Genomic DNA, 13,228 nt, shown 5'->3' on the forward strand with positions numbered 1-13,228 from the left:
TGATTTCACCAAAATGGTTTTATTTCGGACACTGACAACATGCACAACAATGCAACTGTATGATTACTTTGTTTGGTTTTCTTAAGTATTACTTAAGTATGCATTGAAAATACATGTTTACATTTAAGAAATGTAACACATTTAAGTCCTCTGTAAACAGAACTCCTTCTCAATATATTTTCCTGCTTTGTTTCATACATAAATAACATAATCTACAAAGTTATAAATAAAACTATTAACTCTTATGACCTAAAAGTATATACAAATTTTGGAGCTTGACAAGAGTGTTTTCTTTCTGATTTTATATAAGTAACAACATGCAGTGTTTGCAATGTTTTTTAATCATATAGATGACTTGTAATCAAAACCTTTATTGTCTCCCAAACTGTTCTCCCTATAACAGACGTTCAGTGTACTTGGTAAAGATGGCACCATTCAAAAGTCAATGTGGTCAAAAGACCAGATTTTTAAAACAGAACAGAAGGTTGCCATTAAATATTATTAAGCCTTATTAAAATCACTTTAGTTTGTCTGAAGAACAAAATATGCTACCAGAGTATTTGCTTGTACTATCATTTAACTGGAAAGCTAACACAATCTTAAAAAATCAGATTCAATTTGTAGTAGGTCTTGGGAAAAAATAGTTCATGGAGATTCTGTTAGAGGAACAGAAACCATATTATCCTAAATTTTCTAAACTTTATTTTGAACCATCACTTCAATCAGTTAAAACTTACAGGGTAAAAAATAACGACACACAAAAATGATCTTAGAAAGGCATATTCAGAATTCCTGATGCAGAAAATGTGATTATTTTTTGTTTAATGACTGGAAATCTTTATTCCTTCAGAAACTAGTAACATTTATCGAATGTCACCACCTGTTTGGTGATTTACTAGATAACCACTCAAGGTATTTTATTAAGTAAGCACTCAAATTATTTTTACTTAACAAAAGTAAAAAGACTTTTCATGTTGGAATTGTTTCATTATGAATTAAAAACTTAGAAAAACATTCTCAATTAATATCTTCCCTAAATTTAAATGAATCAAATGACAATACTAAGCTAAGCACTGTCATTACCTTTAAAATCTAAGTTTTCTGAAAGTTTTACTTTTCAATCAATATGATCTGGGTCACACTATTAACTGCCACTCAACTTCATGTTTAAAAAAAGAAAATATTCTTTGTTAAAGAGCAGATTGACAACACGTTTTCCATGTTCTTACAAAAAACAAGATTCTGACATGCATAATGAATCTAAATCAAAAATCCACACATGGTAGCGGAAATTCTGTCAACTTTCAGTCTAATACAACATAAATCCACAGTTATTTTGCATAAACAATTCAAAATTTAAGTTTATAATGGAAATGTCAACAAGTCTTAACTACAACATTACTACTGATGGGTTCCACTATAGTTCACCCAGGCACAGCAGATGTGCACATCTGATGGACAGACTGCTTAGAAAATTAAAGCTATCAGAGCTATAAATTAGGAATACATAAATATGAACACAGCAATGCCAAAGCATTAGAGCGGTTAAAGAAAAAAAAAAAGATGTGATGTAAACACAACTGATAGTTTTCTCTGTAAGCCACTTTCCACTGATTTATAAAGCTATGGTTTTATAATTCTTTTAAAAAGGACAATGTTTCCACATTGCTACATGCAGTGATTTCATTGTATGTTCTTGACTACAACGCAATCTTCAATCTTCTTACACAGCTTGACATAGCTCATCAGGATTTCTTCAGAAAGTCAGCTTGTCATATTTTCAGCAGCCTAGAACAAGAAAGTATGATTCAGTAAAACAAAATCATGGGGGGGGAAAAAAACACCATGGAAATAAATTTGTCAATATTGCACTGTCATTAACAAACAACTCTTCCCCCACATATAGCAAAGCACTTTTATCAGCACAATGCAGAAGCGTTCACTTTTTGCAGGACATTATTAGAACTACCATTTGGACTGACTGCTAGGCTAACAGTAGAAAATTATTGTGTTTGTGCTCAGTCACTCAGTTGTGTCCAACTTTTTGTGAGCCCATGGATTGCAGCCCGCCAAGCTCCTCTGTCCATGGAATTTTCCAGGCAAGAGTACTGGAGCGGGTTGCCACTTCCCATTCCAGGGGATCTTCTCAACCCAGGGATTGAACCTGCGTCTCTTGAGTCTCCTGCATTGGCAGGTGAAGTTTTTACCACTGCACCACATGGGAAGTCCAAACTGCGACATAATCTTAAATAACAGTTAATGTAAAAATATAACAAGCACTACTTGAAAAATTAACTTTTAGAAGTCCTCATCCACAGTCTTTGTTAGTTTGTTTCTGTATTGTTTCATTACAGTGCAAAAAGGGAATTAACAATGAAAAAGATCTGTTATGCTGTAATGCAAAGGAAAAAAAAAGGCAAAAGAGGAATAATGAATTCGTGGCTAACACAGCTTTACCTAAACCAGCATCCATTACCCTTTCCCTGATTACTCTGTAGAAATTTCCACACACCATTATCATTCATCAGAAAATTATTTTATATGCATTTCTAAAAGATAGGATTTAAATAGGCAATTTCTTAAGGCCAAATATGGAAATACTGAATTTAAATAAAAGTACATGGTAAACTCAATTCATTTACATTTCAACCTCCTAATTAAAACTTGTTTTTTAATATTCAGTTCAGAGATCCTTCAAGGAAATTCCTTAAGATACTTGGAAAGTCGTAGGTAACTAAGTATGAAACATTCTTGTCAACAAAACCTCCCATGTTTTGCTATATAATGGTTGTTCACCTTTCTCTTCTTGGGTTTACTATTCACAAGAATTAGAACCTGATCCCATTTTCATACTAATTTTAGAGGTTCCCCTTCAAGATAGAAGGCAATATGTCTTTTCATTTGAATTAGGCAAGCCGTCAACCTTGTAGCACATTCATGTTAAATGGGTGCAGAACTACTTTCCAGTTGAAAGGAAGACAGCAATGGCATCCTAGAAACTCAAAACAGTTTCCAGACAGTCATTAAAGACTCCAAAAGTGTATACACAGCGGTTCTGGGGAAAACCCACATCCGAGGTCTTCTGTCCAAACTTTCCATTGCCCAAGTTTATTCCCTCCTTTGAGGATGGATGGGGACATGGGACTTACTTCATCCCTCATTTCTCTGCCAACTACAAATTCTACAGTGCCAGTGTCCTCATGCTGCAGTGAGGAGATACATCACATACTCTGAGGTATCTGGTAGTACAGGACAGCTTCAAAAGAAAACACAAGGCTTAGTGCGTTTGAAGTCACCGATAGTGTATAATTCAAGGTACCATGGCAAGAAAGTAGAAAATATGGGAAAATGAGTTTTGCCCACAATTTCTGAAATCAGAATCTATAAATGACTGCCAACACATAAATACTAGCTTTGAGGAAACAACACAAAAATTCAGTGTTGATAAAAGTAACATTCATAAAAATAAAGTCTTGTTTTTAAAATAAATACACGTGATTAACAATTCTACTTATGCTGCAGCAAATAAACATAAGGCAATCTGTCTACCACTGTTAAGAAATTTATCTATCTGGGTGACACACAACTAGCTGCTTTTACTATAATATATGCACACACATATTTATGCATACATATAAAATACAACACCTATATACAAATCTAAAAGATTTGAAAGAGAAAAACAAAATAATTAGCAAAATTATTATAATTTTCTTCATATTTAAGAACAGAAGAAAAAAATATGTTTCAGATCAACAATTCCTTGCAACATTTCATCACATCTGTGATTTATATTGTACATGGTCTAAAACAGATGAGTACCATATAATTAAATTCTAATCACTAGGATTTCTAGGTAAAGATAATACAATGCAGCAAGAAGAGTTTCTCCTTACTCTATTTATCACACTAAGAGAAATAAACAAAAAATATGCAGAAAAAAATTCATGAGCAGCAACCACACAAGAGAGAGAACCTATGCATATTAAGGCAGTAAGGCTGGGGCAGGGTAAGGCGGTCAAGAGAAGACAGGTGTGGCTGAGTGCAGTTCTGAACCAACCAGCTCCCAACCCAGACCCAGCAGGAGCAGTTAGGAGAGAACAGACTTTGATCTGCAGAGAATCAACCTGAGGAAGTTTATTCATTTTTAATTCAATGAGATTAACTATAATATTTTTATTTTCAAAGTAGCATGAGACCAGCTAGAATGATGTTAACCAAATATTATCAGGGGTTATCTACTGGTGATCTTGAATGATTTTTGTTTCCTTCTTTGTATTTTCTGATCTAAATATTTAAAAATTACCAACATGTATTACTTTTATACAACTTAAATAGATTTCAAACATTACTTTCAAGAAAAAGTTCTAATGAACATTTCTTCTTTACTGGAAACTTTTCACGATCTCTTCCCCTACCTAGTTTTAGAAAGAGTCAGGTATACCAATTTTAGATTATGGGAGAAATGTGTTTTAAGAGGCTTTGTGGGTGTATGAGACTGATTTTCCATTCAAATGGGCAACACTTTCTGATTTTTGTTCAACTTAATTGTAGTAAGTCCCCTACATGGAAATGAGTTCTTTTCTGAGAGTGTCCAATTTGTTCATAAGTCCAACAAAGTTAGCCTAGGTACCTAACCGACACAATATGGTACTGTACTATAGGTTTATAATAGTATTATTATAACTGTATAACTGTATTTTAGGTTTATAATACTTTTCACACAAATAATACATAAAAAACAGACACAAAAAATAAAGAAACATTTTGAATCTAACAGTGCGGTACCGTGCAAAGTATAAGACAATGGCTGGCATATAGGGAATGGCATTGAGTAGACAGGCAAGAAGAATTACTAATGGTGAGGGAGAGGATGTGCGAGATGGTAGAGCTGAAGGATGGTCAGCAATAGGAGGCAGAGGGCAAGCTGCAATTTCACTCACACCTGACGTTCACAACTTGAAAGTTTGCTATGTAGGGGAGTTACTGCATTGACTTTGCCTTCAGAGTTCATTAAAATCCACTGGATGTGGAATAACCAGGACATCAAAGCTGAAAAAGTTATGTTAAACAGGCACTTCTGAATCTCCTAATACCTTGGTTTTTATTCTAAGAAGCTATGTTATCTGCCCCCTACCTGTCCAGCTAGGTTTCTTGTCTCCAGTTCCTTCACATCAGTCAATCTGCATTAATACAAAAATCTCTTGCTATTCTGCCTTCTTATTCTCTTTCAAACTCCGCATAGCTGAATAAAAATTTTTGTGGTTGTGGAAGATGTATATTAAGTAAATTCTCTTCCACTGAAATTTCAGAAATTTACTAATAATAGGCTATGATACCTGTTATTTTTAAAAACAGGGTTATGAGACAGTATTAAGCCAGGGAAGGTACTTGGGCTCCAGTCCACTGGTTTGGTTCTAATCATTTCCTGCTTTTTTAAATAGCAGGCTCAGATATTTTTTAGAACTTACTGTAGGCAGAAACTTAGCAGTTAACAACCCTGACGTCAGAAGGTCTGAGCTCAAATCCTAGCTCAACCACTGAACTGGAAGTCTTGGGAGAAGTGAGTTAGCACCAAAGCTTCAGTTTCCTTAGGGGTAAACTCTTACTAGTCGTCACAGTAAACATCCGTGCATTGACTATAAAGGAAACAATGCAGCGAGAGTCCTCAGTGCAGAGTTTAGCAAAAGCAGAGTAAATACTAGCTATTCTTACTGTATTATGTAGTTATTTTTCTTTCTCTCATATGAAAGCAACAGTTATTGAGTTAAAAAAAGGAATATAAGTTGCTAGACAACACAGGGAGCTTAACTTGGTGCTCTGTGATGGGATGGGAGGTGGGTGGGTGGTTCAAGAGGAAGGGGACTTGTGTGTATTTGTGGCTGATTCAAGCTTTGCATGGCAGAAGCCTCAGTTCAGTCGCTCAGTTATGTCCAACTCTTGGTGATCTCATGAACCGCAGCACGCCAGGCCTCCCTGTCCATCATCAACTCCCGGAGCTTACCCAAACCCATGTCCATCGAGTTGGTGATGCCATCCAACCAGCCTACACAATTGTAAATTGTGTTTATTACACAACTGTAAAGAAATTATCCTCCAATTAAAAATACATTTAAAAAAGAAATATAAAATTTGAATAGTTTTCATAATTACTTAAAAATTCTGATTAGAAGCCTTACATGTATATCTGACAAAAGTTCATTTCCAAAATATTTAAGCAAAGACTACCCACAAAGAAGAATAGGACAGATAACCCAGAAAAATGGGCAAACTACATGAAAAGATATTTCACAAAAGAAAATGCCTCCCCCCCAAATTCATTTGATCTCACTGGTACTCACAGAAATGCTAATACACAAGGAGAAGTCCAAACACACTTACCAGAATGACTAAAATTAAAGAACACTCACAATAATAAGTATAGAGAAAGATGAGAAGCAAGGGAAATTCATTTGCTGCTGGTGGGAATACAAATTCATATAACCACTGTAGTAAAGTCTGGCCTTAATTCCTCAAGTTGAAGATACACAGAAGCTATGATTCAGCAATTCTAGTTCTAGATACACACTCAACAGAAATGCCCACATACATGTATCAGAAGACACAGACAACTAAGCTCAGAGCAGCATGTTCATGATAGCTCTGGACAGGGAGCAACCTAATACCCATTCATAGTAGGAAGGATAAATAAAAGTACTACATTTGTATGAAACATGATTATTACAGTGAAAAGGAATGCACTACAGCTGCATACAACAGAAATGAACCTCACAAAAACAATGTCAGATGAAAGAACTCAGTGGAAAAAAGAAACTGTGCTGTAAAATCTCACAGCAAGTTAAAAATTTTTTCACAAAATTAAACTGGTGTTTAGAGATCCATGCTTAGTCAGTGAAAATGTTAAAGTCTCTATCATAAAAATTAGGAGAGTAGTTATTGGAATGGGGAGCAGGAAAGAGAGGTTAGTGATAGGAGAGCATAAGGGAACTTCTAGGGTGCTGACAATGAGAATTGTACTTATGATACATTTTTGCTCTGTAAATGTGCCTTGTTTACCTCTTGGTGTTAGATTTAATAAAAAAAAAAAAAGTTTTAAAAAGCACAAAACCAATGACCCAGATTATTTGAATTTATCAGAGAGTAACTTAATCTGAGATGGGTAAACTGCATGTCTCCTCAAAGGAAAGACAAAAGGGTAGAGGATAAGTTACTTCATCCTTGGACAAGTTTTAAGAAGGACTAACTTAAGTGTTCATATGCTGCTGCTGCTAAGTCGCTTCAGTCATGTCTGACTCTGCGAACCCATAGATGGTAGCCCAACAGGCTCCGCCGTCCCTGGGATTCTCCAGGCAAGAACACTGGAGTGGGCTGCCATTTCCTTCTCCAATGCATGAAAGTGAAAAGGAAAGTGAAGTCACTCAGTCGTGTCTGACTCTTCGCAACCCCATGGACTGCAGCCCACCAGGCTCTTCTGCCCTTGGGATTTTCCAGGCAAGAGTACTGGAGTGGGGTGCCATTGCCTTCTCCAAAATGTTCATGTGAGTTTAATGAGTTTAACACTCAATATGAGTGTTACATAAATATGGAAATAACATCATGTGAGATTTTAAATAGGAGTGTGTGCAAACAAGAAAGGGAACACAACACCTTTACTGTTTGCAATCTCAGCAATTAAAAGGTGGTTGATGCGAATTTGAAAAAAGGTGGTCCTCTGGGTCCACGCTGGCAACACAGCCCATCTGGCCTCAGCAGTTCTTGGCCTCTGGACTACTCTTCCCTTTCCTTCAAGGATGTGCACACACTAACAGCTCCATCAGCCGCCTACAGAACCCCAGAAGTATGACAGCCTTTCTTCATCCCTTTAAGTCAAGCTAGCCTGATTTTGTACTGAGATGTTCACTGTATCTGAATCACACAACCTAATCTCTTCACCAAAAGGTTATCTAGCTACACTCTCAGCCTTCTTTCCAGAGATCTATCTGGGTAGGCTGAGAGCTTCCCAAAGTGAGCGCTGGTTTCTTTTTACTTATTCCTTCCTCAATTTCCTATTCCCCTTACATTTTACCATAAGCAGCAAGGAGAAACCAGGCCCTACTTTCCATGCTTTGGAAATTTCCTTAGCTAAATACCCAAGTTATTGCTTACAAGTTTTATTTTCCTTCCAACAGCAGAATATAATTCAGCTGAGTGCTCTTTATACCGAGGATGGCCTTTCCTCCAGGGTCCAACACCCGAGGTTGTTCATTTCTGTCTGAGACCTCAGACAGGCACCTTTCACGTTCATATTTCTAACAAGATTCTATTCATAATGATAGACATATTCTCTGAGATGACTGATGCTCTTTTCGTTCTGAGCTCTCACTAGAATCACCTTTAATGTCTATCATTCTACCAAATCTTTAAGGCCATCCAGGCTTTTATTATCAAGCACCCTAAAACTTTCCAACCTCTACCTATTACCCAATTCCAAAGTCACATCCACATTTTTATGTATTTCTTATAGCAGCACTCCACTTTCCAATAGTAAACCTAAATTAGATTTCTAGGGTTGCAATAAACATGTACCATCAATTGGGTAGCTTACAACACAAAATTATTCTCTAATAGTTCTGGAGGCAGAAGTCCTCTGAAGGCTCTAGCAGAGTATCCTTCCTTGCCTCTTACCTTCTGGTGGCTGCCAACAATCCTTGGCCTTCTTTGTCTTGTAAACACCATCACTCCAATCTCTGTCTCTGTCATCACAGAGCATCCCCTCTGTGTCCTCACAGGGTATGTGCTTTGTATATCTGTGTCCAAATTTCTCTTGTCTTTATAAGGACACTGGTCATTAACCCATTATGATCTCATGGCAATTTGATTATACCTACAGATACACTATTTCCAAACATGGTATATTCACAGGTGTTGCACACTTAAGCATATCTTTGGGGGAGGGGGGCAGAAACAATATCACCCCCAACACAAGCAGAATTCTAAACATAATCAGAGATAATTTTACAAAAAGACAACATGGTTCAGATAGAGTATTTTGTGATCTGAACATACACTACTAAGATCCCGGCCTTCAGAATTTCTCCTGATGACAGATGTTAGTTTAACCTTGTTTAGAATTATTCACATAAAATTTCAGCATTAATTGTTTTCTAAACAAAAGCATTTTCATTCAGAGTGAGTGAACATATGAATCTCTACCTTTAAGGCTTCTGTGGCCTTGCGAAGTTCCTTAATAACTGATGATAAAGCTTCTGGGTTAATTCCTTGTTCACAAAGCCGCACACATATAGACAGAGTTTCCATATCTAATCCAGTATTCAAAATTCTTGAAATCTCAAGTAGGACTGGAAAAAGACAAGAAAATTTTAAGAATAAAATCTTGTAACATTTAAAAAATGCACGTGAATACCTCTGTTTTTAATTCATATAATGTTGTATAACACCAAAGAACAGCACAGCATTCCTAGATTTGGAAACCGGGATGTAATACTGGAAAACCGGCATGTAATACTGCCCTTACTTAGCTCTAGAAACTTACAAATAAATTACAACCTCCCTCCACATAACTTTTCTATATCTTGGTTTATATTCTACTACTCATTTAGTATCTATCTAAAATTCACATACCATAGTCCAGATTATTCCGAACATTTTCCCACTTTTTAGCATTCTCTTACAATGTAATTTAATCATTCATGTAATATTCCATTTTAAGGAAATAACATATATTACTTAACTGCTCTATTTTGTTATGTGGGTCTCCTGTTTCCCTGATGAAAATAATACCATGACAAATATCTGTACATAGGAACTTAATTTTATCAGAATAAATTCCTAGAAGTGGAACTGCTTAGTCAGTAATATACCATTTGGATTTTGATATGAGCTGTATGAAAATAACACTTTATTTTGGGATGAACAGACAAATGAACAATACTAAGCCACCTTTAATTTCAGTCTAAGTCCTTTTGAAAACTTTCATAATATTCATGATTTTTGTGATATGGGCCTGTTCCACTTTTTCATACTTCATATTCATTTTCATCTTGAGAAGTTCAATTTGTTTAAAAAAAAAAAAAACCTCTCTTCCATTCCTATACTTAACCTGAACACATGGAGTACCGTTCTAATGTTTTCACCTGCTAATCCTAACATCTGTATCAACTGAGGATCAGTTTTTTAACAGATTAAAATTTTCTTATCATCAGTCACATTCTTCTGTTTTTGCATACCTAATAATTTCTGACTGGATGCCAGACATTGTGAATTTTACTGTGCTGGGTGTTTGACAGTTTTGTATTTCTATACATATTCTCAAGCTTTGTCATGAGATATAGTTATCTAGAAACAGTTTGATCCTTTGGTATCTTTTTGGGGTACTTTCCTTGCACACTGATCAATGCCATGCTGAATACCTGAGGGAGAACATTCCATGGACCTCCAGAATTCTCTCTAGGTGCAGGCTCTTTCCTCTCAGGTACTCTGTCTTAAAAACTCTGCCTGCCTTGGTCTCCCTGGACCCTAAACTCCTGCTCAACTCAAGGTATCTGCTGGGTTTTGCCTCAGTTACTCCCATCCTGCCACTGCACTGCAGCCTTGAAGGCAAAATCTTAAAAAAAAAAAAAAAAGAATATCTGATCTTGTCATATTCCTGTTTTAAATGTAGTAGCTTCCAAGAGTTCTCAAATCTTCAATAGGGCCTTAGTATATTCTCCTGTCTGGCTCATCTCACATTTCACAACCATAATTACACTGTCTTTACATGAGCCTTTCAGTCTCATTTACCAAGTTCTTCCCAGTGTAAGACCTGGGGAGAAGGAGTCCAGATAAGTTATTGCAATTATGCAGAGACTGGTAGGTGGCATGGACAGGAGAGATTAATACAAAAGGTCAAGTCTGAGATGAGTGAAGAACTGAAGAAGCTTAGTGAAGGATAGAGGTAGGGGAGACCTCACATGAGAAAGCAAGGGGATTGATGGTGGGAGCATGGGCTATATGTTTGCTTCACCAACACTGCCTTGCACACTGTGGACTCTCTTTACTTCTTTTGCTAGTTTACAACTTGATACAAGTCAACTGTGTATTGAAAATATTTGGGAAAAAAAATTCTTGGCAGGCAGATTCTTTACCACTCAGTCACCTGAGAAGCCCCTATACAAGAGGATGAATGTGGGTTATATGCAAACACTTAGCCATTTTATATGACAGACTTGAGCACCCACAGATTGTGGTATGGGTGGGTGGGTGAGGGTGCCTTGAACCCAATTTCCCGGCAAATACTGAGGAACAACTGTATCACACTGAAGCCTCAAGTAGGGAAGAAGGAAATTTTAATCACCATTGCCAAAAACATAATTTGTTGTTACTGTCGCTAAGGCTAAGTCATGTCTTACTCTTTTGCAACCCCATTGACTGTAGCCCGCCAGACTCCTCTGTCCATGGGATTTCCCAGGCAAGAATACTGGAGTGGGTTGCCATTTCCTTCTCCAGGGATCTTCCTGACCCAGGGATCAAACCCATGTCTCCTGCATTGGCTTATGTAGGTCAGCCCAGTTCCTTGGGCAAGTTAAAGTTCTATTTCTGGCAATGCGAGTGGAGAAAGGTGGGATTATTAAAGGACTGCATTGAGGACTTTTTCAGTTGAGTGTGTGGTCAATTCTTAACAGTGAAAGTGTCCCTATGTTTCCCTTTGTGCCTCAATCATTAGAGACAGCCTGGAAAATATTTCATTAACTTTGCAAAACTACACATTTTGACTGACTGTTTTGGACTCAATTATGATTCAGGAGATGTCAGTTTGATCCCTGGGTTGGGAAGATCCCTTGGAGGAAATGGCAACCCACTTCATTATTCTTGCCTGGGAAATCCCACGGAGAGACAAGTCTAGAAGGCTACAGTTCGTGGAATGGCAAAGAGTCGGACATGCCTGAGTGATTGATCATGCATGCATGGCATGATAGCAGCTAGTTCCAATGGACATGACAGGACCTAACTGCCACATTTAACACATGTTGATACACTGCCAACCTGGGGCTTTCCTTTTTACCTTCTGATTTGGGGACACACTGTGTATAGAGGAGCAGTGTTCTCTACTTTGCACACTCTCTCCGCCAGTGTTGGTTGAGAAAAAATAATCTGGTCTTTCTTCACTTTTTCATATTCTAACACTATAATCTGCAGTTCTGTCTGTGAAAACCTTGATGATGCAGCCAATTAAAAACAATCAGTTCTCATTTCTGTATCAGTAGTTTCATCAGAGAGAAAATGTGGGCTTTCTATTCAAATGGAATCCTGTGCCCATATAATAAGGAACAGTTAATATAAGAAAACTGACTAGAAGTCAGGCCTCAAATACACTTCACACTGTTCAGAAACCACATTGGCTTCCAAGCAAAGATGTAAGACAATAATGGTGTACACTAGTCTCTATGTACACAAATCCACTTACAAAATAAAACTAATAAGTTCTGCTATTTCAAGAAGGATGGGAAAATAGGCTGAATATGGTATTAACAAAATTCCATTTTTCAGAAAAAGACAAAAGCAGACACTGAGTAAAATATTAGAAGCAAAGACTCTTAATAAAAAAAAATTCTTTGAAAAGCGAAGCAGCAGCGAGTGCAAAGAAAATCATAAGCTTTATCACAAGTCCTCATAAAGAAGGAGCTCTAATAGGAAGTGGAGCCTATAGTGAAAGAGCCAGAGATAGGACATGAAGGCTGACACTGCTTAATGAGAATTTCACGGTTTGAAAGAGACAGCAGTTCATGTGGGTATCCCTTGGAAAACGCAAAAAAGCAAAACTTAACATCTATCAAACACACATATACAGATGCAGGCAAATAAAATGGGGACAACAAAAGGGGTCGCGGAATGATGTTTATACACAAAAACAGTGCAAGAACTACCTGTTAATGGTCACCTTCGAGATACCTTTATCAGGTTATCTTATTTAAATGTTTACAATAATCCTAGGAGGTAGTAGGGGGCTTCCCTGGTGGCTCAGACGGTAAACAATCTGCCTGCAATGCAGGAGACCTGGGTTCGATCCCTCGTTGAAAAGATCCCCTGAAAGAGGGCCTGGCAACCCAAGCCACTCCAGTATTCTTGAGCGAAGAATCCCATGGACAGATGAGCCTGGCCGGCTACAGTCCATTGGGTCGCAAAGAGTCGGACATAACTGAAGCGACTTAGCACTCACACAGCACGAGGTAGCAGTCTTGTTTCACTGGGG

At 37.2% G+C, this 13,228-nt stretch overlaps 1 protein-coding gene across 1 annotated transcript in view; it reads right to left on the reverse strand.

Annotated features, from left to right (window-relative positions):
- MZT1 (mitotic spindle organizing protein 1) overlaps positions 1-13,228 on the reverse strand; it is a 14,186-nt gene continuing 958 nt past the window's right edge. The window contains exons 2-3 of the mRNA XM_027973693.2: positions 9,193-9,338; positions 1-1,788 (exon numbers count right to left, since the gene is read on the reverse strand). Coding sequence (XP_027829494.1) covers positions 1,765-1,788; positions 9,193-9,338 — 170 coding nt within the window. The 3' untranslated portion in view covers positions 1-1,764. The remainder of the gene's footprint in view (positions 1,789-9,192; positions 9,339-13,228) is intronic.

This window comes from Ovis aries, chromosome 10 (genome assembly GCF_016772045.2).
Source record: "Ovis aries strain OAR_USU_Benz2616 breed Rambouillet chromosome 10, ARS-UI_Ramb_v3.0, whole genome shotgun sequence".
NCBI lineage: Eukaryota > Metazoa > Chordata > Mammalia > Artiodactyla > Bovidae > Ovis > Ovis aries.